At 37.6% G+C, this 26606-nt stretch overlaps 1 protein-coding gene across 1 annotated transcript in view; it reads right to left on the bottom strand.

Annotated features, from left to right (window-relative positions):
- Positions 1-12503, bottom strand: part of LOC126166957 (mitochondrial E3 ubiquitin protein ligase 1-like) — a 35129-nt gene extending 22626 nt beyond the window's left edge. The window contains exon 1 of the mRNA XM_049920444.1: positions 12225-12503. Coding sequence (XP_049776401.1) covers positions 12225-12329 — 105 coding nt within the window. The 5' untranslated portion in view covers positions 12330-12503. The remainder of the gene's footprint in view (positions 1-12224) is intronic.
- Between the last annotated feature and the right edge of the window lie 14103 nt (positions 12504-26606).

Below are 26606 nucleotides of genomic sequence, written 5' to 3'. Positions count from 1 at the left end.
TTGTAATGACAACACTGGTAGCACACTGGTAGCAGTGCATCAGCTTCTGAGTGTACGGCCAGACTCTGGTAACTTCATAGCCAGTTTTCAACTTTGATGAAAGCACTACTATATCAAATGTGAGAAAAATTGTGCATGTGGGCTCAAAGGATGCATCACCCTCTTATATCACCTGATGGTCTGCAATGATGCCCTGATCAAAGAGTCAGTCAGGATTTCTGTCCCTGTCAGACCATCAAGCAGCTTAATGTAAATAACTCCACACAAAGAGTTCAGTGTTCGATGGGCCATGGAGGAGCTACCCTGCAAGCAGCTGTTGTGCTTGAGAATCACAAGTAGTCTCCAAAAGCAAAGTGCCATAGTGTAAATGAGAGCATGATTTCACAGAGCCAGCAATTGCATCAAAACCTTTCTGAATAACAAATGGATTAACCATAGCAAAGGACTGACTGTCTTCTGTACATGAAACCACGAGGACCAGAGGTGCAGCTGGGAGGGTCTCTGAATTGTCAGCCTCACTCTTTTTACATTTAGTAGGTGTAGATTGAAATGTATTCAGCCCATTGAGAGATAATCCCCCATGATAGTCTGCATCTCCAATGGCACGCTCCTTCCAACTGAAGGGGGGGGGGGGGGGGTCCTCACCCGCCTTAAGTGATTGTTCACACCCAGGTCAGCATCCCGAACTCCTGACAGAGGGACCAATTGACAATTTGGGAAGGTCAGGGCAATCAGCCATCCCTGGGCCTGGCCTGTATCAGGGGGTACATGTGAAACCTATCCGTTGACCCCAGAGCTGGGAATTACGCGTTACCCGGTCACCCACTACATGTCAGACGGGTGGGCCGGCCTTCAGGAGCACACAGCGAGGCAGAAGAAAAAGTGTAACCTCAAATGCTGAAGCACAAGAAGGAGATGAGAAGATGAATGAACAAAGAAAAAAAAGAACAAAAAATAGTGGAGTGACTCTTCTGACATCAGGCTACTGAAAACGCAGAACACATTCCCAAAAATATCCCAGACATGTTCCCCAAGGGAGGGGAAAAAGAATAGTAGGAGGATAGACATGCAGTACAGAAGGAAAAAGATGCTGCATAGGCTGGGGCCCCATGGTAGCCAAGCACGAACTCGCCAAAGAATGGTGAGCCTCCTGGATGGTTTCTTTAATTTCCTCACCGCTTCGGGTTTCTTTATGTCTAAAGATTTTCCTTTTCCTTCTGAGCTTTTTCTTGGCGTTTGGTTTTCCTTGTATGTTCTGTGAGTGTCTCTAACATTGGGTACATTCTGAACACTTTGACGGACTGGACTGGAGTAATGAGGTTAAGGGGACCAAACTATGAGGCCATTGGCCTCTATCTTATGTGCATCAACCCAGAAACACTTGTCAGAGAAGAAGAACACAGAAGACAAATCCAGATGAAAGCGGATTATAACTGAGAATCAACAAAATCAAGAGACAGAAGCAAGATAAGTGAGAGAGATGTGATAAGAAGTGAGTTGGGTGAGATTCTCTGCCCAGAAAGCAACTGGAAGCCTCTGGGACATGTTATGCGGTGGGAGACACATCCTCTACATTTAACTGGTGTTTAACTCGCTTCCATTACCACAAGAAAGCTAGCAATGCATATAAGTTGATAAAATCTCAGGAAAGAGAACAACAATGATGAGCCATTAAAACTATGAAAAATGTTAAATAATAATAAGAAGAAAAAGATGGGAAGGCGGGAGCCATGCCAGACCACCAAGAAAGGGCAGCTAAGGGCCTCATGAGCAAGTGACAGGGAAAGGAGTAGAGACCGCCTTCATGAGTAAAATGTAAAAGCAGATCACTCGCTTTATCATCCGCTAGCAGCAGAGGCAGCATGTCAGCAAGTTTAAAGATTTCACCACAAGGTAGTCAAATTAGGGTGAACCAGTAGGATGTGAGCCTCCGTCAGATGGGCATCACACCAACAATAGGGGTGGGGGGATCCCCATATATTAGGATGTGGCAATGAGTCAGAAAAGTGTGGCCAATGCAAAGCTCACAGGAGAGTGGATTCCCTGCTAGAAGCACAAAAGGAAGACTGTCTCATGGTCATGGTCACCTTTATTACCCACAGTTTGTTTAGAGAAACCAGGGCATATTCTGTCTTCCAAGCTTCTGACAATCGACAGCGTAAATTTGATTGAAAGTTTGGTTCCAGTACCCCCAACTTCAAAGATGGCATCCTGGTAGATAACTTGACCAATCAGTCAGTGTCCATTCCTTGGGGGTCCCAACGTGACCAGGGGTCCCGACAAAAGTGACCGACCATTTAGCGTGATGGAGCTCAGAAAAGAGATGCTGAATAGTCACAACCAATGAATGTCAGAGGCAGCACTACTCAACAGCCTGAAGACTATTGACAGAGTTACTGGTAATTAAGGTCTTACCAGTGCAAGAATGAATGTGACTGAGGGCTCAATTTATGGCCACCAATTAAGCAGAGAATGCACTGAATCTGTCTGGCAGAGAGAGTAGTTCACTGCACCTTACATGTATGTAGCCAAACCAATTGATCGTTGAGCCATCAGTGCATACCACCTTTGAAACCAAACGTGCATCGAAAATGGCCAGGAATAGGTGGCAAAAAACCATGGTGCCAACAGTCTTTCAGTTCAAATGATTGGTTGAGACAGATCCAATAAAGGGGTACAAAACATGGGGGCATATGCGTTTGCTATGTAACAAGAGGCAACAATGGGGGGAGAGTGGAGTTCAGATCAGAGACCCTGTATGCGAACTGTGATCATGAATCCAGTCCTGGGCCTCCCTCCCAGGTAAAAAAACACGGTATTCAGATGCTCAGGGGAGCAGCGAATGTGTATGGTATAATGGAGCAACAGTTTTTAGTGTGTGATCCAAAGTGGAGGGACCTGAGCCTCCATGAATAGATTGATCACAGTCCTAATCTGAAAGACACCTGTCACAAGTTAGACCATATAATGGTGTATTTTGTCCAGGATTTGCAATCCTGAAGATGGTGCCATGCCAAGCCATATGCTAGACTCCCATAACCAAGACAGGACAGGATCAAAGCTTTGTAAAGCCATCTGCACCCCCCCCCCCCCCCCCCAGCTGATGTTCTGAGGTAGCAAAGAGTATTATACAGGTAATCACAGACACTCCAATGGATGGAGGGGAGACGACCTGAGCTGCAAATAGAAAGATCAATGGCCTCAGACCACAGGATGACAGAGACCCACTTGTAGGGAGTGTCTTTGAGAGTGCCCAGCAACCAGTTGCTGAACCTGCTCTACAGCAGGTCTGTTCAGCAATCTACTCATGGGAACTGGCTCACACTCATGCCACAGCTGCGAGCAACCAGCCAACTCATGGTGAGTAATGGTAGGGGGAAGATGAGGGGAGGAGGAATTTCAATAACACAGCTTAGCTCAAGAAACTCTTACCAAACAGTCAATTCTGCGCCCACTAATATTAATTCTGTGGAGATATAGCTTCATGGTGATTGTGGCAAATGTACTTCCTAAGGCTGTTGCATTGCTGAGAAATGACAATGAAATCAAAAAGGCGAAGAACATAGGCAGCTAAGTTTGAAACATGATATTTCCTTCAATTGATGCAGCCTTACGTCGAATGTCATTTTCAGACAAAGTTTAAATTGACATTGATTTGTATTTGTGCCTATTTTATTCGTAGAATACACATTGAAACACTGGATGTCAATGAATACAACTTATTTTACTTTTCATTAAAGCATCAATGTCTGGTACTATTTTCTGAGCATTACTAATTCAAAGAAAGCTTTTAATTTAAAGTCTGTCAGTGAACTTCTGTGAGTAAATTTCTTTCTTTAACTCACATAAATATGAATGCACAAACACTGGCAATCATAGCTGCAAACACGTGAAGTAATGAAATTTATGTTGGAGAAACTTTTTTACAAGTCTACAAGACTTATTTTGTTATGAAACTTAACATGCAACTGTCTGTCACACTGCAGGTCTATAATTTCTAACTGTGACTAGGCATTTGCCACTGACAAGTTATAAAATTGATATTAATGTTTCTGACCAACGCTTATAAGTCCGTGACCTGGCCGTAACGCCGCTTTGCACCAATTTTAAAAGAGCTACTATTCATTTTAAGTACTGAGCCATTAAGTACATGTGATTGCATTTAAGGCTTTGGACAACTTAACACATGGTTATTCCTCTGAAGACAGCACAGAATTAGCACTTCCCCTGCACTACGTCATTACATCCAACAGCCTATTTTACCACAAGTGCTCACTACCCAAGCAGTGAGTGAGTGTGCCTAGCTACCTCGTGAACTGACCTTCTCTACAGCATGACTCAAGGGATCTGAGTGCTTGCTACACCACACAGGTTACTTGGATTCTCCTGCCCAGTTCTGGTTTCCCCGTACTCGGGTGATTGTAACTAGCCCTGCAATATATCCTTCCTTCCTGATGTCCTGTACCACCCCTGACCTAATCTCTCTGGCAATTTCCCATTCATCCTATCTGCCATCGAACTCGCTGCAAGTAGGTCTCCCTTATTCTGGGGTCTGAATAACTTATTTTTCCTTTTTTTAACAATTCCAAACCTACACCCTCTCCTCTCCAACAACAGAGCTATTAGTCTGAAGGCTAGTGTCCTTTTCTTTTAAGTGAATTTATCAACAATACTACGTGTTTCACCTGCTGAAGGTAAGTAAAATGTGAACACCAGTCTGATGATATAGACCAGAGATTTATGTATTTCCTATAAGTACTCAACTAATAACTTAATAATATATTTTATAATCTCCCTTAAAGTTATACTGAATACCCTGAGTAATGTTCTCTCTCTCTTTTTTTTTCTCTTTTTGCTGCAATTCATGTCCGTAGCATCAGTGAACAAGCTTTTTAATGATCTTTATTGCTTTGTTTTTAATTACAATTTTATTTTTCCTTTCTTTAAGAATTTTTTACAAATACCCTCAGTTAGATATAGACTATAACGTTTTAACAAATACAAAATTTAAAATATGACATCTATTAAAAATTTAAATAGTTTATTGTTTGTTGATTTGTTAAAATGTTACAAACCTCTCTAAATGAGGGCATTTGTAAAAATTTCTTAAGGAAAGGAAAAATAAAATTGTAACTAAACAAAACAAAAATCATTAAAAAGCTTGTTCAAAATACTATTCGACATGATTAACACATACACACTTCCTAGCTTAATTTAATCTTTAATTTGGAAAAATAAAATACAAAACAATTTAACTTATTGCAAACTTCAAAATTGTTTTGAAAATATGAATAGCCATAGGATGTTATCCGTCTTGACAAATGGTAAAAATCATTAAAAAGCTTGTTCAAAATACTATTGGACATGATTAACACATACACACTTCCTAGCTTAATTTAATCTTTAATTTGGAAAAATAAAATACAAAACAATTTAACTTATTGCAAACTTCAAAATTGTTTTGAAAATATGAATAGCCATAGGATGTTATCCGTCTTGACAAATGGTAATGTGGAAAAACTACTGTCAGCAATGACAATAATATCATAACTCCTTAAACTACCAAGTATTTCATCATAAAAATGAGAGAATAAGAAATTTTTTTGAACCTCTATACATTATTTTCTCCAATACTACCACCCTGTATAGTCTTGCAATTGCACAGAATAATATTTGGTCATTGTACTTATGAAAGTACAATCAGAGTGGGCAATTTTTTAAAGTTAGAAATGTAGAAAAGCTGGACACTCAAATATTTAAAATGTTTGCTGACATTGAGTAAATGTAATGCAAAATTGATTTTTATGAGTCAAAATAAGCAAGCAGGAAAACAATTTTTGATTTTGTTCAAGCATTTTATAATGAAATTAAATATAGAAAATGCATTTTCCTGTTTCTAATGTTTTTCACACATATTTACTTTCAACTCTCTCTATTTTAGATCCGACAATATTACGAAAAGGATGGACTGTTACTCACCATACAGCAGAGTAGTTGAGTCACAGACAGACACAACAAAAAGACTACTAAACAAGTAACTTTCCGGTCAGAAGGCCTCCTTCTGAATTAGACAACATACATCACATTCACGCAGACATAGCTTACACACACGCGACCACTGGCTCTGGGTGCCGAGACACGACTGCAAGCAACTGTACGTGAAGGGAGAAGCGATCTGGGTGGTAGGGGTAAGAAGGATGCTGGAGAGGGGAGGGAGAGCGGGGTAAAGTTGGAAGATGGTAAAGTGCTGTTTGTGAGAGCATAGAGAGTGAGATGGAGAGCGGGTAGGGCAGTTAGTGCAGTTGGGAGGTTAGACAGATGGCTGGGGAGGGAGATTGTGGGAGGAGAGAAGTAAAAAGACTGTGGGTGTGCTCGTAGAATTGAAGGCTGTGTAGTGATGAAGAGGAAAAGGGAAGGAAATAAGTGGATGAAGAACAATGAATAACAAAGGCTGAGGCCAGGAGGGTTACAGGAACATAGGATATACTGCATGGAGAGTTCCCATCTGCGCAATTCAGAAAAGCTGATGTTGCTCAGAAGTACCCAGATGGCACAGGATGTGAAGCAATAATGACTCAACTCTTAGCCTTCCCACAATACACAGCTTACGTCACTGTCAGTATCCCGAAGGTGTAATGCTTCAATAGTCACTACTACCATTTATCTTGTGGCTCTTGACATATACACAAAAACATCAGGTATACCTCTGTGCACCTCTTTCCTGTAACACTACTTAAGGTGAAACAAATAATTTTAAAATTAGGGCAGTAAATACACATGCATACTTCCTTCACTGGCTGGTGTTTCACCCATTTTGGTAATTTTGTCATACCAATTTTTAAATTTGGGTTTTCCTTTCTCACTAGGAGATATGCTTCTCTTACTGAACTTTTCATACATCTTTTACCTTTTCCACCATTCCCACTTACAGAAGAAACATCAGCCATACTGGCAATTTACCTTCTGCACTCTTTGTCATCATTTAGGTAACATTCCTAAGGCCGGTATTACACTATCAAATTTCTTTGTCAAAGATTTGATCAAAGATGTGATCCAATATTCCGTCCAATATATTTGACAAAGATCTTTGACGTAGCGCTATAAGGGGTATTACACTGTCATCAAATTTTTCGTCAAAGTTCAAGATGGCTGACAACAACTTGTTATTAACCGCAGCAGTTCTACGTACTCCAATTGCATTGTGTGCACATGCGGAAAAGAAGTGGGGGAAAAAATGGAACCATACATACGAGGTTGACAGTCTTAAAAGTCCTGGGATTACAACTTGATGATAAATTCAGTTGGGAGGAGCACACCACAGAACTGCAGAAAGGCCTTAACAAATCTGTATTTGCAATTCGAGTGTTAGCAGACATAGGCAACATAAAAATGAAAAAACTTGCATACTTTCATTCCATAATGTCATATGGGATAATATTTTGGGGTAAATCAGGAAGTCAAACAAGTTTCAAGGTCCAAAAGTGTGTAATACATATTATTTGTAGAGTAAATTCACGGACCTCCTGCAGAAACCTCTTCAAAGAACTGGGTATACTAACTACTGCCTCTCAGTATATTTACTTCTTAATGAAATTTGTCGTAAGTAATATATCTCTTTTTCCAACAAACAACTCAGTTTATACATACAATACCAGGAACAAAAATGATCTGCACAAGGACTTAAAAGCACTTACTTTAGTTCAAAAAGGGGTCCACTACTCAGGAACACTCATCTTCAATAATTTGCCAGGAAACATAAAAAATTTAGTTAGAAATAAAGATCAGTTTAAAAGGAGCCTGAAAGACTTACTACTGGCTAACTCCTTCTACTCCATTGGCGAAATTTTTAATAGAAACAAATGATGTATTTATTCATACTATTAGTATTGTTATTTCAGCTTTAAAAAAATCGACATGTTCCACATCCACGAGGCTCTCCTCAGCACGGATCTATGGAACAAAAAAGTAATCTAATCTGGGTGAAGCCGTGGGTTTTACGACGACACGATAAAAGCATTCAACGAAACTTGTTACGTGAGCTTACAGTGGAAGTCGTAAAGTCGTACATCAATTACTTAAGAATGAATGAGCATACATTTCTGTATGTGCTCAATGAAGTGTATCCTCATATCACAAAGCACAATATTCACTTAAGAACTGCTACATCTTCAGAAGACAGGCTCACTGTAACACTCCGATTCCTTACTACAGGAGAGGGTTATGTTAGGTTAGGTTAGGTCTCCAATCTTCTTAATCTCTTTTTGGATTCAGGGTGACTCACGTTGTAAAGCGCCTCATCAGCTTCAGACATCTCTATTAATTTTGTAGTTGTCGGCACACACCAATTGTATTTACCGGCAATGGTTATAAAAACACTACAGACGACAGTACGCTGCAGCGACGCTAGCGCTCCATGTGGTAACATGTCACATTGCAGTGAACAGAAGACAAGCGGTTTCTTTGATCAAATATACAGCGAGGCCCTAGATTTGATCAAATATTGGACGACATTTGACAAAGTCCCTATTACACTATCAAATATCTTTGACAAAGATATTGGACAAAGAAATTTGATAGTGTAATACCGGCCTAAGCAAAGTTAAGTGGATCATCTTGCAATGAATGTTCACAGTAGAAATCTGAACTTGCCCAAACATCATTTTCTTTCTTTATTTCATGGGTTTTTGTAATTACGTAATGTGAGCATTTTGCAATAGCTGCTTGGGGCAGCTATCTGGTATCAGTTATATTTTCTTAGGATAAGTGGCTCCTGTGTTTAGGTTTTGACACCACATATCACATTTGTTGCCCATATTTGTTTTCTGTTCCCATTGCATCTACTTAAACATTTCACAAATTTTTGGTGATGCTTGTGTGCAACCTTTTTCCAGTTCTTTCACCTTCCATTTTACAGTGTTTTCTTCTTGTGCTTCTTATCTTGCCAGATATTAGAGGCTATAGCAGAAATGTTAACATTCAACCCATCAACAACTTCACCCTCAGGAACATAAACATCTGCACAGTCTTTTTCAGTTCCACATTCTAGTTACTGATCTTTCAGGTAGTTGCCACTGAATTTTTTGCTGAGGTGAGTATAGCAATTTCTGCACAATATATGTGTTGGTAACAGAGTTACTTGAGAACCAAGATATTTCTGTGGCAACTCTGCCACATTTCCAAAAACTGTGAAGTAGGCCTATTTCTTATGCCTGTTCTCGTAGTCCACACCACATCCTTTCACTGCTGTATTCCATCACCAATACCCTATCTAACAAAGTTCAGACTACACACAGAATTAAACAGAATGACTCATGTGCACATTCCGAGTGTTTCAAACAAACAAAAGAGTGCTTGGCTCAGAGTTGCACAAATGCTTATTTTACACTAGAAATTACGTGCTAAATACGCAGAATGTTGAATACTTTCTAACACTTTACACATAACAAGTCACCCACTCTGACTGTGCCAACTATTAAGACAATAAATAATATACTGTGCAGTTTTTATAAGTTTTGTGATGGGGATGAGTAAATAATTTGTAAAAACTCATAACTTTTTTAAAAAATTGTTATTAAATATTTAAGTCATAAAGACAGCTGTAGGAGAGAAGACATTGTTAGTAGCTAGACCAGTCGCATGTGGTAATATAACAGGAAAGATGTAGGGAAGATGCCATTCTGTCTTACGAAACAAAAAAAATTAATATCAGAAACAAATCTAAAAGTCTGTATTTTCTTAGTTAAAATAAGTTAAAAGCCCATCAGTATGCCTCTCAACTACGTCTGAGCACACTAGGAGAGATTTAAAAATAATCCAACAACCTGCCAGGTCTCCAGTACTTTTATTAGTTACATTTTTTAGTTTTCCGCTTTATTAAGTGTAACGTTGTACGAATATGAAAACTGGATGATAAACAGTTCAGAAATACACACTTTTCACAGAGCTGTAAATTAAAAAAAGAAATCACGAGAAAAAGAAAATATTTTATTTCTTAACATATATGATTTAGAAGTCTGTTTTTCCAGAGAAATTGATGATGATGAATTGACACGCATTGTATGATTAAGATGAAATCAAATTACCCACGTCATGCTTTACCTTGCAAAAATAGTGAAAATTACTCTCAGAATATCAACACTCTCTCCACAATTCATTTTCTCTCCAAAAGAAATGAGAATTCAGGACCTGCCAACCTACAATGTTGTCATATGAGTGAGACATAACATTTCCTAAATCCAGTCCAAAGTGAAAGCTTTTACTTTCCTTACCATTAAATGTAGGCCTAACTGATTTATGACCCAATGACTGGTACTCCTATTTTCATGAGCAATACTTCTGTCTCATAACTGATTAGTTTTATCGACAAAATTGTTCTTTGGTATGAATGATTGCTTGCGTAGTTTCAATCAACATAGAAAAAAGAAGCATCTTCAATGGAGGACAAAAGCACTGCAGCCATTTCATAAGAATACTGGTCTAGGAGTTCACAAAACAAAGCAAAGCAAATTTCAAATGTGAAAAGTGATAAATATTTCTTGTCTTCCTATAAGCTTCCATTGTTGGCTGTCAGCATTTTATATCCTGTTCACTTCAATCATTTTGCTGGCAATTCAGCAAAACTTCTATTACTTTTAATATCTTATTATATATTTTAATTCTCTCAGCATAACAAGATTTTTAATTCAATTAAATTCCATTATCTGTAATTTACTGCTGCTTATATGTTAACACAAAATATAAATCCAGAGTTATTAAGTCTTTCCTAAAGGTATTTGTCTGGAGTGTCACCTTGTACAAATATGAAACATGAATGATAAACATTTCAGAAAAGAATGGAATAGAGTATTCTTAAATGTAATGCTACAAATGAAAACACAATATGGGTAGGTTGATCTCCCATTGAATACACACTGCTTTGAATAGGGGAGAAACAAGCTTCATAGCACAACTTGACTTAAAGAAGGGATAAGGTGTTAATGAGATGTTCACAGACATCAAAGAATAGTTAATTTGGTAATGTACTGAGCATGTGTGTAGGTACCATGGGAGGGAGTTAAAAATTGTGGAGAAGGCCACAGCTTGAATACGGTAAAATAGTTCATGTGGATGTTGGTTGCAGTAGTTATGCAGAAATGAAGAGACCTGCACATGATAGACTACTGTGGACAGCTGCAACAACAACCACTCCATCATCATCATCATACATCCAGTAATTTGAGAAGAACCAATATGCATGGATGTGCCCACTATACATTCAACAACATTTTGATCACTCAACTCAGGATTAAAAAATGTTCATTGTTTGGTCTCAATGGAAACTGGTTTGCACAGCAGTGCCATACAGCAGCCCACATAAAAAATGATCCACTGTATCTGATGAACTCCATACTATCTCATGGTTTAAACATTAATTCTTTTAAGTGTTCTAAACAATTTTATTCTGAAACTTCTTCGCATATTAAAACTGGGTGCCAGACCCAGGCTCAAGGCTGGGATAACTTTGTGCTGTGTGCTATGTTTATGTGCTAAACATAGGTTTTTCAGAAAGAAAATTAATAATTAACTTTATTATTAAGACCATTATTTACATTGGTACAGCAAGTGCCACAATTCTTCCCCAGAATTTTTAGACAGCTTTTCCTGTGTAGTTTGCTTCCAGTATTGAGGAGAGTTGAACTGATGTATCATGTAGGCCTACAGCTTTAGATATAGTTCACTTTCCAGGCATTTTTGCTGACTGATGCACAAGAAATTTGCAGCTGTGTGCATGAGTATGATTAAATGCCTCCACTGCTTGAGAAAAATTTCCATAAGTGTTCTCTTTGATTAGTCTACAAGCACATTCTCAGTTTTCACAGCAGTTCTCCAGAGGAAAATCAATGTACAACAATCCGCAAAGAACTTGTCTTTCTGTGTAAGTTGTCAATGTATCAGCAGTGCACATCATTGCGAATGATCTCTTAACATCACATTACCTAAATTCATCTCTCTGACGTACAGTGTGCTGCTGCAACAAACGTGACGGTAATGATCTGATACCTTAAAAATACTATCTATAAGGAAAGTTGTTCTTCATTAAGAACGCTAGCTCTCTCTAAATCGTCTTTTGCATGATAAGTGCAAGGTCACTCGTCCCATGTAAACTCTCTATCCATGTTTCATTAACATGTAAAAGGAATTAATTGAAAAAACCTTAACATCTACTTAATGAACAGAGACATTACCTGTAACGCTTTAGTTGCACGTCGACCCTTTATGTACTGTTTGAGGCATATTCCGAAAACAAGTGCGTCGATTCCAAGTCCTATAACGTGCCAGGAGTATTCCATCTTATATCAAAACCAAGGGAACGTTGTGACTGTTTTTCCTTCTTAAACGTATTTACATTTAGATTTAGCTATCATATTTCACACCGCCTCAAACAGCCTCTCTCATCACTAGCAACAATTGGGAATCACATCCCCCACCCCACCCTTGTCAGTGACCAAGGATGAGTAGCAATTCAGTCTTATCAGGTGTCGAGAAGGAGTCATGGTCGAACTTGTGTATAGCGCTTGACGTGCAATTGCGGCTCCACGCTTATCAAGTGAGCCGGCTCTGACAGGACATACGAATTGCAGTGATATTCACGGGGCGCGCAACACAAAAGCGGCATGATTGTTACGACCTACCACCACACCGTAATATCACTGGAAGTATATGTAGAATTAAATGCAGCTCTAAAATAGAGATCTTATATTTACTGTATTAATTCCTCGTTCTCTGGTGGTGATACTAACTGAATCCAAAAGCGTCCTACACAAAGTATCATCATCTTCCATATCACTGGTACTCGAACTGCTTACGGCCACTGTTCACTATTTTAATCGCAAGAATAGCAAAACCAAAACTTTTAAGAAAGTTGAGAATACACTGCATAAATTCAAGCTCTTCAGATTTATCAAGGGAAAAATACCCATTCTTTATGTCACTGAGTGAAGTATAGGAGCAACAGCAGAATTACTATATGAACTGCAGAACACTGAGAAACGTTACAAACACAAAAGTTACGGAAGATAAATTTGCATTGTGTTAACGTCGGTATCTATTGCCTGTCTCGTAACAGAAAAATAGTAATGCTTTTGTGCCTCAGCTGTATACGTTTTCTCGGGGTGCTTATGGTGCACTGCTTTCCTAATCTTTGCAGAGAACAGGCTCTATGAGTCAACATATTTTCCCCTACAACAATGCAGGGACCATGTCTTTGATGATGGAGTCAACAGCAGCTAACGTAGATTTCAGACTTGACATTTGGCGTTTTAAAAGCTCCAGCTGCCTTGAAGAACATATAGTGTCAGTCAGATCAGAAAAATTTTGCTTCATTTTCTCCTTCTGCTGATTTAAATCAGAAGGCACAATACTTTCTCTGTTGAGTTCGTCCAGAACGCTTTCTTTCAAGCTTACTAATCCCCCTTCTCCAAACATGTGTAATATATTTTCGAGGATGTCATCGTTAACAGGACAAAAGTTATTAACATTTGCTGCAATGGATGGTTGACTCATTTTATACAGGCAGACAGAAAGAATGTGCTTACTTATTCAAGCAAAGATATTAGCAGTAATAACACCTGTGATGCTGGTATCATGCCAGATGATTTCAACATTTTCTTTATTAATTTTGGCAATATGAATAACACTGCTGCAACTGAACATATGACAACCTGCTTCATTCAAATCATGGGAACTCCTTAATACAAAATTTTGAAGATATAATTCCTGGCTTTAAATGGAAGAAAGTAAAAGTAACCAATATTACATCTGCAATAGCAAAATTAAATTACTCAAAATCGAAAGAAATTTATGGTTTCTCCAATTTTGTGATCAAAACAGTTGTGGTTGTAACAGCACATCCACTTCATTCTCTAATAAAACGTATGTTTGTCATTAGCTGTTTCCCTTCATCCTTAAAAATGACACTTATTACTGCTCGGCAATAAAAAGGTGACAAGTATTTTCATATAATTTGGCGCTCAATCTCTCTAGTGCCCAACATTTCAAAAGACCTGGAATATTGCATACAACTCCAAATGAATGAACATATGTCTGTGAATAATATTCTTAGCGACACTCAGTATGGCTTCAGGTCCAATTTGTCAACAGTAAAAGCAGTTACAAATGTTGTTTCATTTAGCCGACACTATCGTTATTTGAATCAATTATCTGTTAATGCTATCCTTGTGGATCTCAGTAAGGCATTTGGCACTGTCAACCATAGAATACTATTAGAAAACTCTAATGCTATGGTTTTAGAATTACTCACAATCAGATCCTACCTGACTGACAGAAAGCAAACAATGCAATTCAACAATATGGGATCATGCCTTCCACATCATGCAAGATGTGACACAAGGTTCTGTATAAATGATTAGATCAGAGCTATGTTGTGGAAATCCACACTCTATTTAGATGATAAGACATTTGTTGCATCTGGAAAAGACTTAGCAACACTAAAGCAGTAATGTAGGTATCATCAGAGAGCAGCCAGTAAGTGCTTCCAAATCAATGAATTGCGTGTTAATTATGAGAAACAACTGCAAATATTCTCTTTAACGTAAGAAGGTGTAGGTTGCATGTTCTATCAACATTTTCCAAGAAGATAAAAAAAATCGCACAGTTTCGAGTAAATATCTTAGACATTGTCCGAAATTATGATAAAAATAAGTTTTTTCCCAAAATATTGGAAATCACAATGGAAATGATCAACAGAGGTCACTGAGCGAAAGTATATGTTTTTTCGTCCATTTTCATCACTTTTCCGTCCATTATCCGCAAATATTATTATTTCAAATATTGTCACTATTTTTCCAGTTTTTCATATGTTTTTTGAACCTGTTTTTAATGACCAATCATTTCCCTATCTTTCTGTCAAGTTTTCGTGACTTTTTCGTCATCTTGCAAAATGTGCTAGAACATAGAAATTTCATCTACTCGAAATAATTAATTAAAACAATAAACATCGAAAATATTTCAAGTATAAGTCAGATGAATAAGTTTCAAATCATTTCCTCAGCATCACTTCTTTTATTCTTGGATATACAGATAAGAAAATGGACAACCCAGTAAAACAAGGTAAAATCTTTTCATTTGTCTCATTTATTTCCTTAAAAATTTTATTATAATTTTTTTCTAGATAAATGGGTCTCTTCAGTATTTTGGAAGAGTTAGAAAGTTCTATTATTAAATATATTTTAACGAAACATCAACTGTGTTATCTGATAAATCTATGAAAATGTTAATTATCACATGCGCATTCTAGATTGAGAAGTATAATAAGGGGTTTTGTTCGAATGTTAGTGATGTTATGAGTTCAAAAGACGATTATGATGTCTAGGAATAAAACGTAAAAATCAAAGAACATATAATTAATATATTTTTCAATGGAAAACAATAAAATATTAAATGTTGAATCCTATAAAAATTGAAAATATATTAAATGCAAATTTTGACAAATACTTATTTTAAGATATCTATGTGGTAATGTATCTCTTTTATTGTCCAAAAGGTATCTTGTATCATCATGAGTACTTAGTGTTTTATATTAACCTTAACAGAATACATTATATGTTTATTAATTCCTTTTCAACTAATTGTTCTATATTGTTAAATGTCATTACACAATCTTTAAAATCTTGTGAAGTTATTTTATTTTTTACTCCTTAGATTTTTCTCCACAATATCACCAATTTCAAAAGCATATGTTTTTGATCTTATCTACAAAATACCTCCATTTTTTTCCATTATATTCTTTTTTCATTTTTCCTAATACTTCTTTATTTACTTGTGAATGTAGCAAATATTATCTTTTGTATCAAAATTATAAAGTATTTTCTTCACATTTTCATAAAAATCTTCTGTTTGTGTAGTATAGATGTAACTGTCAGTATTTCGATAATGAAGTCCAAATTTTTCTCCATATTTTGCTTTCATAACTCTATGATGAAAATTATACATTAATTCTTTGGCAAACAACGTAAGCTCATTCCAATGTAAACTGGCACGTTAAATGTGAGTTTAGTTTTATTCATGTGAGTAGTAGCAAGACTTTCATGAAATATTGTTCGTCATTTGAAATTTGTTTCTACTATTTGAAAATAATTTTATGTTCACTGTGTTTCTATTATTTCACATCGGTTTTCCAAGTACTGAGTTATTTATGAACTTGAAAAAATCTTTTCCAAATCATTCGCTACTTTAAAACCAGTTCTCACTGGCCATTATGGTACCGTCACGTCACGGAAGCGTCATGTCAATGTGTATTCACACTGTCCGTCATGTCATCACACGTCAGGTTAGTCCAAGTCATGTTATCTCAGCTCATATGGCTGTCTTCACCTGTTTTTCTCGCGAGAATTGCAATCTTTGAAAGACGATTTTCAACTATTTTTACGCGTGAAGTGCATATACACAACATGGTGGCTTATACATATGGATGCTGGAGTCCACATTTGTATGAAAATGACATTTAACGGACTCAAATGGTTTGCATCTTGCAGGGATAGTTTGTATATTACAGAAGGAAGACAGAAGTGCGAAATGATAGAAAAAAGTGTGTTTATCCGGAAAATGTCATTACATGGTACAGAAGGGGAATTTCACACACTATACAAGGAGCTCAAAGAAGAGGAATCTTCATTTTATATTTTAGAAAGTAGAAGCATCAGTTTTTCAATTGTTACAGCAAACTACAACCAGAATTACTAAAAGGAACTCAGTGTTACGATCTGCCATCACATCCCATGAAAAACTGGTTGTTTAAGGTTAAGTTTTGTAGCCAGTCTAGTGCAATTTTTTTCTAATTGTCTTATCTCTGTCAATATCTTTCCCTTCAAGAGTTATAGGCCTTCTTTACGACTTGTATTTGGCTTTTAATAGTTCAAGTGCCTTATTTATACCGTGTTAGTTAATGAAATCACATAAATATTGAGCACTGTTGCCTGTTACACTGTTGCACCCACATCCAGAGAGCTGCTTAACAATAAATAAGTTGCCACAAACACATAGGTTTCAGCCCACTTCTTTATGAAATGCTACAAATGTTTGATAACATACAATTAAATTCCTCCTACTAATCAATATTTCTTTACCTACAGTATTTTTTTCACTTCATGTTGCAGCCATATTGCATCGCATTGCATTGTTAAATATTAAATACCGTACTGCTACGTAGAAAAGCCCACTTTATAAATGTAGAAGAGGGAAAGTAATTTAGTACACTCATGTTGTGCTATTCAAATTGCTGCCTCACTACTGCAACTAATCTTTCGTCATTTATTATGAATTTTAAAGAAATTTTCGGAAAGAAACAGTATATAACAATTAACAGAACAAAAACTACTGATATTAACCATAAATACCACAATGAAACGAAATATGGAGATCTGCGTATGATCAAGTGTCAAGCACAAATGAGCTTAGGGGTCATGTGATCAACAATGGACGGATTGTTTGAGAAATGTGAAAAAGTATTTTTCCAGTGTGTGGAGTTGTGCATAGAACACTTTGTACTGAGTGCATTAGACCTCTGTGAAATAAGACATCATCTTGATTGGCAATGAGATCATGTGAAAAGCCAAGATGAAAAATGTATTAACAAAATATAAGTTTTACTTTATTCCTAAACAATTTTTCTACTTACTTTCGCTGCTCTACACAAAGAAACCAACAAATTTTGGGCCCAGCACTGAATTAAAGCGCAATAATAAATTTCATGATGACGTGTTTTTGCGTAAAAGTTCACAGAAGTTTGTATAAAATTACATTGTGTGTACAGTGAATAAAAGTGACTGTTAATGTGACTACAACACAGATACCGCAAATAGAGCAGCTCGTAGGTCGCAAGAATAATGCAATGTGGAAATTTGTCATTGACATAATTGTACGAGGCATGTTTTTTAAGTAAGGTCCGTTTTTTTGTAGACACTAGTAGGTCACGAGCATACCGCAACGAGCGCGTGCGTCGTATACCGGTATGTATCGGGAACAACTACGCTCACTTTCAGCTCTATAGCTAACCTGTACAGTTCTGTCCTCTGCTTTCAAAATGTTTAAGACCATCAACTCGCGCGCTGCGTGTGAACTTCGCTCAGGGATACAGTTTTTGTGAGCAAGGAACCTGTCTGCTGCAGAAATTCATCGACAGATTTGCGGAGTGTACAGTGATACTGTTATGAGTGAAAGCAAAGTGCATAAATGGGTACGTGAATTCAAAGATGGCCATGACAACGACCATGATGAGGGCCGTTCTGGTCGCCCTTCTTTGATTACAGACGATTTGGTGGCTTCAGTTGAAGTGAGGATTCGTGAGAACAGGAGCTTCACAATAACAGGCCTCTCAAACGAATTTCCTGACGTGTCGAGATCAGTGCTTTACAACATTGTTTCTGAACACCTAAAGCTTAGGAAACTGTGCTCCTGTTGGGTCCCGAAGCTCCTAACAGAGGACCACAAAAACCAAAGACTTGAGTATTCGATGAAGTTCTTGACTCGTTATCACGAAGGTGACGGCTTCTTAAGTCAGATCGTCACTGGAGACGAAACGTGGGTTTCGCATATCATGCTCGAATCGAAGCAACAGAGCGTGGAATGGAGACACACACATTTGCTTGTAAAAGTGAAGGCCAAACAGACTCTGTCCCAGCACAAAATCATGGCGTCAGTGTTTTGCGATAGGCATGGTGTTTCGTTGGTCGACTTCATGCAATGAGGAACCACTATCAATGCAGAATCATATTGCCAAACCCTGAGAAAGCTATGCAGAGAAATTCAAAACAAAAAACGCGGCGTGCTGACAAAGCAAATTGTTCTTCTCCATGACAATGCAAGATCTCACACAGCAGGTCAGAACCGCGATTTATTGGACAGTTTTCGCTGGGACGTTTTAGACCACCCATCCTGCAGTCCTGGTCTCGCGCTGAGGGATTACCATCTGTTCCTCCACCTCAAAGAACACCTCAGTGGCAACCATTACAATGACGACGACCACGTGGAAATGCCAGTGAACTCTTGGTTAGCAGAACAGGCGGCAAGTTTTTATGAAGAAGGTATTTTAAAATTGGTTGAGAGGTATGATACGTGTTTCAACAAACTTGGAAACTATGTCGAAAAATAGAGTGAAATATGTACTTTCTGAAAATAAATTTATTTTTTTGATATAACCTTCTGTTGTGTACTTATGTTCAAACGGGCCTTACTTAAAAAACACGCCTCAGATTTGGATGACCTGTGGGAGGTCATAAATGTTCAATTGAAACCTAAAGAATCAAGTTTTTCTGCTAAGGATCCGAAGGCGAAATCAAAACTAATCCTTGTGATTGATCCAATAACAAAGAAAACGATACACCAGCAAAGGAGGTATGGGACAAACTGAAAAACGTGTTTGAAGATGGAGGTTTAATGAGAAAAGTAGGATTACTTTGTGTGTTGATAACTACAAGACTGAACAAGTGCAAAAATGCGGACTAAAGTGTGAATAAAATAATTTCAGTCTCAAATTGACTGAGGAATATTTGTTTTGAAATTGTGGCAGAATGGACTGGCACTTTTTTTTAGCTGGGCTATCATTGATATATTCACCTATGATTATGCGTTTGGAACATTCAGGAATACCCTTTACAGTGGATAGTGTGAAGGAAAGGATACTACAGGACATGAAAAATGAGCTAATTGCTTATGATCCAAAGACAGAAAGAGCATCGTCTTTATACTCTAAATATAAGAAGACAATAAATGTTTCGGATGCCAGAAGATTGGAAATTTGTCATCATAGTGTAACGAAAGTTTGGGTATTAATGAAAACAAGTATCTTAATTCTAGTAATCCTGAGGGGGAAACTACCCATAAAGGTAAAGCACTTTTTGCTTTTTATTATTTTAGTAAAGCAAGTGAAGATCATGCAGAATGGTTTCTAGATTCAGGAGCATCTGTGTGTATTATTCATTTTGTATGATATTCACTCAAGAACTAACATCGGAATTTCCACAGTTGATAGGTATAAGTTAAAGTGTGAACTCACAGGGAAAGTTAATCTTAATTTGCTAGTGAATGGTGAAAAGCAAAATGTTACTGCTCCTGATTTACATATATGAAGAATATTGCAAATCATTTGCTGTTGGTAAGCAAAGTATTAAAGAAGGGTAATAAGTTATATTCCATGCGGAGGGATCCAAAATAATTTACTGTTGTGTCGATGTAGTAGCCATTGCAACTGAGGTAAAAGATATTTACAAATTAAATACAGTTCAAGATATTACTGAAACTGGAAATCACCCACTTACACTGCAAAAGATTTCTTGTGTCTTAGGAGTCTTTGACATTTGAATAGATAAAGTATGGCCTTATTGACAAATATGGCAGCTGGGATGCAAGGGAATCAGGCCAGACTGTCATTTAAATCAAATCAAAGCAGATCTATGGAAGTCTTTCAACTCATTCATATAGACCCTCTGCATCTACGGAGAACAAATCCTTAGTAGGTAGCTACCATTTCCTGACATTCAAAGTTGATTTTTTTTTAAATACGTTCACATTTACTTCATAAGTACCAAGGATCAAGTATATTAGCTGTTTATTGCAAAATGGTCGAAAGACAGGTGAGGACGAAAATTAAGATTATTACTCTGGACAATGGATCAGAGTATGTAAACAGACAGTTTAATTACCAGTTGAATGAAATGTGTATCCGGCATCTGATTACCATTTCCTATACTCCCACTCAGAATAGACCTGCAGAACATGCCAACAAAAAATACTAGAGAAGGCAAGACGTATGCTAAGTGATGCTGAACAACCTAAGTGATTTTGGGCAGAGGTGGTGCCAACAGTGTTGTATTCAATTTTCAGATCACCTACCAAAGCTATGAGCAACAAGACATTTTATGAAGTATGGACTGGTGAGAAACTAGACCTAAGGCACTTAAAAGTCTTTGGATGTGAAGCCATGGTTAAGATTCCAAAACAATTAAGAGGTAAATGGGATGACAAATCGCAGAAATATGTTTTTGATGGATAATATAAGGATTTGAAAGGATACAGATAGTGTAATCCTGTGAATAAGAAGATAATAAGGAGCAGAGACGTAGTTTTTTAGAGAATTATAAACATAAAATAAAGGAAAACAGTGAAAATATTAGAGTAATTCAGCCAAATACAGGGTGTGATAATACTGAAAAGAGATGGAAGGAAGATAAGGTTGAAGAACAAACTGATATGCTACTTGAGAATGAAACTGAGGAAGAAGGTTCAATAGAGGCAGCCAATTTGAGGTATTCTACACATACAATAAAACCAACAAGATATCCCGAGTATGAAATGTATGATGTCCAAATCCTCAACAGTGAACCCACCACAGTTGACGAAGCATTGGCAAGTACCAGTGCTCAAACTTGGAATGAGGCAATGGAAAAAGAACTGAAATCATTTTAAATAATGATATGTATGAGTGGGTAGATATACCTGAAAATAAAAAGCACTATGAACAAGATGGGTATTCAGTATTAAAAATCCTGAGAGTTCAATACCAAAATTCAAGCCTAGATTGGTTGAAAGAAGGACTAGATTATCATGAGACTTTCTCACCAGTAGTGAAATATCAGTCATTAAGATACCTCTTGTAGTAAGGGAAGACCTATTAATTCATCAAATGGATGTGAAAAGAGGGTATCTGAATGGAAATCTGGACGTGGAAATATATGTGAATCCACCTGATGAAGTTAAAAGACCTTATCAAGGGGAAATGAAAGCTTGCCGTTTGAAGATAGGCATGTACAGATTAAAGCAGGGTGGCGATTGCTGTAATAATTGTTTACAAAAAACTATGATAAAGTTGGGTATGCCACAGCAAAAAGCAGATCCAAGTATATTTATAAAAGAAACAAGGAAGAAACTACGATCATGGCCATATGGGAAGATGCTTTTTTATTTTGACCCACAGTGAAAATAAACTGGACCTTTTTAAAAACAGTTATAGTCAGAATTTAATATACATGATTTAGCTGAAGTAAGTCAATACTTAGACATGAAGATTCTAAGAAGTACCAATGGAGAGGAATGCATTGATCAATCTCTGTATCAAAAAGAGAAACCTTAGAAAAGTTTGGTATGGAAGACTGCAAGCCTATTTCGACCACATAGAAAATAGTGCAAACTGTTACTAACTGATGACAACAAGAAATGTAGGGTCAGTCTACCGTATTTGGAAGCCACAGGGAGCCTACTGTTGTTAGCACAAACTTCCAGACCAAACATTGCATTTGCCACAAAAGGTGTAACCAAGTTTTGCAATGATCCAAGAGAAAAACATTCGATGGCAATCAAAAGAAATTCATATATTTAAAGAGAACTACTGACTATAAGCTGAAATATTCTAAAAAGGGAAGTGTAAATTAGAGGGGTACAGTGATGCATACTGGGGCAGTGAGCTGGAAAGCAGACACTCCAACACTGGAAGTTGCTTCAGACTAATAGGATGATTGATATCCTTGTCATTTAAGAGACAGATGACAGTTGTTTTGAGCACTATGGAAGCTGAATATATTGCCTTACCTTCCTCTATCCAAGTAGCTCTGTGGATCAGAACACTGATGTGCTAAATACAATATCTTATAAAATAAAACCAACTGTTGATACTTTGTGATAAAATGGGATCTATTAAGCTTGCCAACAATAATGTCACCAGTGTGAGATGCAAACGTATTGAGATAAAGTATCACTTTATCACAGATCATCTGGAACAGGGAAATGTAACCATCAATTATCTATGTACAGAAGAAAACTTATGACATCTACTAACCAAGCATCTCAATAGAGACAAGTTTCAGAAGTTGGTGAAACATTATGGTCTAACCTGTGATGCATAGTGTTAACTACCTGAAAAATATTTGTCCGAGGGGGAGTATTGGAGAAATGTGAACAAAGTATTCTTCCAGTGTGTATAGTTGTGGACAGCAGACTTTGTGCTGAAATACTGTACGAAATGATATTTTACGGTTGATGATTGGCAATGAGCTCATGGGGGTAGCCTTATATGTAAAATGTTTTCATGTGTTATTAAAATATAAATTTTATTTTGTCACTAAGGAATGCTTCCGCATCATTTTGTGCACTAAACAAAGAATCCAAGACTGATGACAGCAGCTCTCAAAACCTCCTTCCTGAGGAACCTCAATGGTACCATGTTGGGATGGGACGGCTAGTGTGGATGCTACCATTTGAAATGCACTGCACAGTGTTTTGACAGGATAGTATGTGATGCGACAGACAGTGTGAATTGGTGTTTAGTTCTCATTTCTGTAATTAGATCAATATGTTATTGTAACCAAATACACTGCTTACATTTTAATGCTGTATGTGATTTTGTTATCTTCATTCCTAGACATAAATAGTGTTTAAGAATTCTGTAATGAGCAACATAATTACGTTTGTCATTCAGTGTTGTTAATAAGTTTTTTCTTCAGTCCCAGACAGAATTTATTTTTCTGGAGCTAATGATAAGTCTTTATGTTCATCATATAAAATTTTTAGATATTCCAAATCTACTTCAAATGTATATCAAAACTGAGAAGTATCCGAAATTTCAACTACACTCCTGGAAATTGAAATAAGAACACCGTGAATTCATTGTCCCAGGAAGGGGAAACTTTATTGACACATTCCTGGGGTCAGATACATCACATGATCACACTGACAGAACCACAGGCACATAGACACAGGCAACAGAGCATGCACAATGTCGGCACTAGTACAGTGTATATCCACCTTTCGCAGCAATGCAGGCTGCTATTCTCCCATGGAGACGATCGTAGAGATGCTGGATGTAGTCCTGTGGAACGGCTTGCCATACCATTTCCACCTGGTGCCTCAGTTGGACCAGCGTTCGTGCTGGACGTGCAGACCGCGTGAGACGACGCTTCATCCAGTCCCAAACATGCTCAATGGGGGACAGATCCGGAGATCTTGCTGGCCAGGGTAGTTGACTTACACCTTCTAGAGCACGTTGGGTGGCACGGGATACATGCGGACGTGCATTGTCCTGTTGGAACAGCAAGTTCCCTTGCCGGTCTAGGAATGGTAGAACGATGGGTTCGATGACGGTTTGGATGTACCGTGCACTATTCAGTGTCGCCTCGACGATCACCAGTGGTGTACGGCCAGTGTAGGAGATCGCTCCCCACACCATGATGCCGGGTGTTGGCCCTGTGTGCCTCGGTCGTATGCAGTCCTGATTGTGGCGCTCACCTGCACGGCGCCAAACACGCATACGACCATCATTGGCACCAAGGCAGAAGCGACTCTCATCGCTGAAGACGACACGTCTCCATTCGTCCCTCCATTCACGCCTGTCGCGACACCACTGGAGGCGGGCTGCACGATGTTGGGGCGTGAGCGGAAGACGGCCTAACGGTGTGCGGGACCGTAGCCCAGCTTCATGGAGACGGTTGCGAATGGTCCTCGCCGACACCCCAGGAGCAACAGTGTCCCTAATTTGCTGGGAAGTGGCGGTGCGGTCCCCTACGGCACTGCGTAGGATCCTACGGTCTTGGCGTGCATCCGTGCGTCGCTGCGGTCCGGTCCCAGGTCGACGGGCACGTGCACCTTCCGCCGACCACTGGCGACAACATCGATGTACTGTGGAGACCTCACGCCCCACGTGTTGAGCAATTCGGCGGTACGTCCACCCGGCCTCCCGCATGCCCACTATACGCCCTCGCTCAAAGTCTGTCAATTGCACATACGGTTCACGTCCACGCTGTCGCGGCATGCTACCAGTGTTAAAGACTGCGATGGAGCTCCGTATGCCACGGCAAACTGGCTGACACTGACGGCGGCGGTGCACAAATGCTGCACAGCTAGCGCCATTCGACGGCCAACACCGCGGTTCCTGGTGTGTCCGCTGTGCCGTGCGTGTGATCATTGCTTGTACAGCCCTCTCGCAGTGTCCGGAGCAAGTATGGTGGGTCTGACACACCGGTGTCAATGTGTTCTTTTTTCCATTTCCAGGAGTGTATTTTTGTAGAATCAAAATTATTTGATTATACCATTCAGATCCATCATATGACAAAGACAGACTTGTGACAAAGTCATACAAGTTGTATTCACCTTAATTTTTTTAAATATTTGGAATAAGAATCGTAATCTTACAAATATATATTCTTTGTATTAACGTATCATTTACAACATCGAAACATATAACCTCTAATATCTATTCCAATCATTAATAGCAGATCATAATGATCTAATAATTGTAACTTAACTTTGTTCCTTTTTAAGATCAAATCCCAACTTAAACCTGGCACTGTAAAATACCAAGATGGATCGAAATCACAAAAGTCTGTACAAGTTTTTCTGAAATTTTAAAAAGCATCACATATCAAAACATCAGTTTTGAGATATCACTAATATCACATTGATTTAATTATTATAAAATTCTTGTTTTGATGGAATATGTGCTTCTTTAACTTTTTTGTTACTAGCCATATTATCATAAGGATTGAAACTTTCTTTTAATTACCAAATTTACTACATATTCTAGAAAAATTTTTCAAATGTTTCCCATTGATATTTTTTCAAATTTGATGAAAGTTAGTCATGACTTAAGCTACATAAATTTAAATGTGTCAGTAAATCTCATTTTCAAATTTTCTGTCATTTTTCCAAAACCAATATCTCAGGCTTCATTATTTGATATCAAATCTACTCCATTTTTATTGCAGCCAATATCCTTTAAGAACAAACGATCACCTCCAGAGAGATTATGAAGATGTTTTAGTTGTAAATTATAGTTACTACTTAATAGATCTTTGTATATTTTCCAGTTAAATGATCAACATCACGAACATTTTAGTTTGTAGTGAATAATCATATCTACATAATGAACATGTTTTCCGTTTATTATGTCGTCACTGGTCCTCAGATGTTCATGGTTTCATTTCTTCAATTTCAGAAATAAATTACCACTTTCTTCAACTTCTACTTTCATACATTCTATAAATGTTTTATATACAGTTTGGTCCGCCATCTACAACTGGATTTTCATGTTGTCCATTCAAATATTTAACGTTGTAACAAGAACCACTTGGTTCATGTTTCTGATACTTCACTGTATATCATTATTCTATATCACGCTGACAGTTGTTTATTCTAAACAGCAAACATTCAAACTCGGCATAAATAACAAATGACATATTCATGAGATGTTGAAAATTTTTAAAAGATATATATAAATTTTTATTCATTCTATCAACTTTTAGAGGCTTATTTAAAGAATGCTTTGGAATGTGAGTAGCTAACTTTTTTTATAGTTAAAATGTATTCAACACGCAACAAAATTAAATTACGCCACTGTATACCTTGTTAACTGAAATGAAACAATTCGAGATAGACCTTGTATGCGACAATAATATGTGTTATTTCCTTCCTTGAAACAAAGGAGTGTAACACACTCATCTCGTTTTCATTTCATTATTTTCCATGGATTTACATCATACTTTTATCAAATAAATAAACATTAAAAGGTACATTAACTTATGTTTCGATTTTTCGAATATTATAAAGCTAAACTGGAAACACAAAAT

This window comes from Schistocerca cancellata, chromosome 1 (assembly GCF_023864275.1).
Source record: "Schistocerca cancellata isolate TAMUIC-IGC-003103 chromosome 1, iqSchCanc2.1, whole genome shotgun sequence".
NCBI classification, from domain to species: Eukaryota; Metazoa; Arthropoda; class Insecta; order Orthoptera; family Acrididae; genus Schistocerca; species Schistocerca cancellata.
Note: the sequence above shows the minus strand (reverse complement) of the source record. Positions and strands in the feature narration are given on the sequence as shown.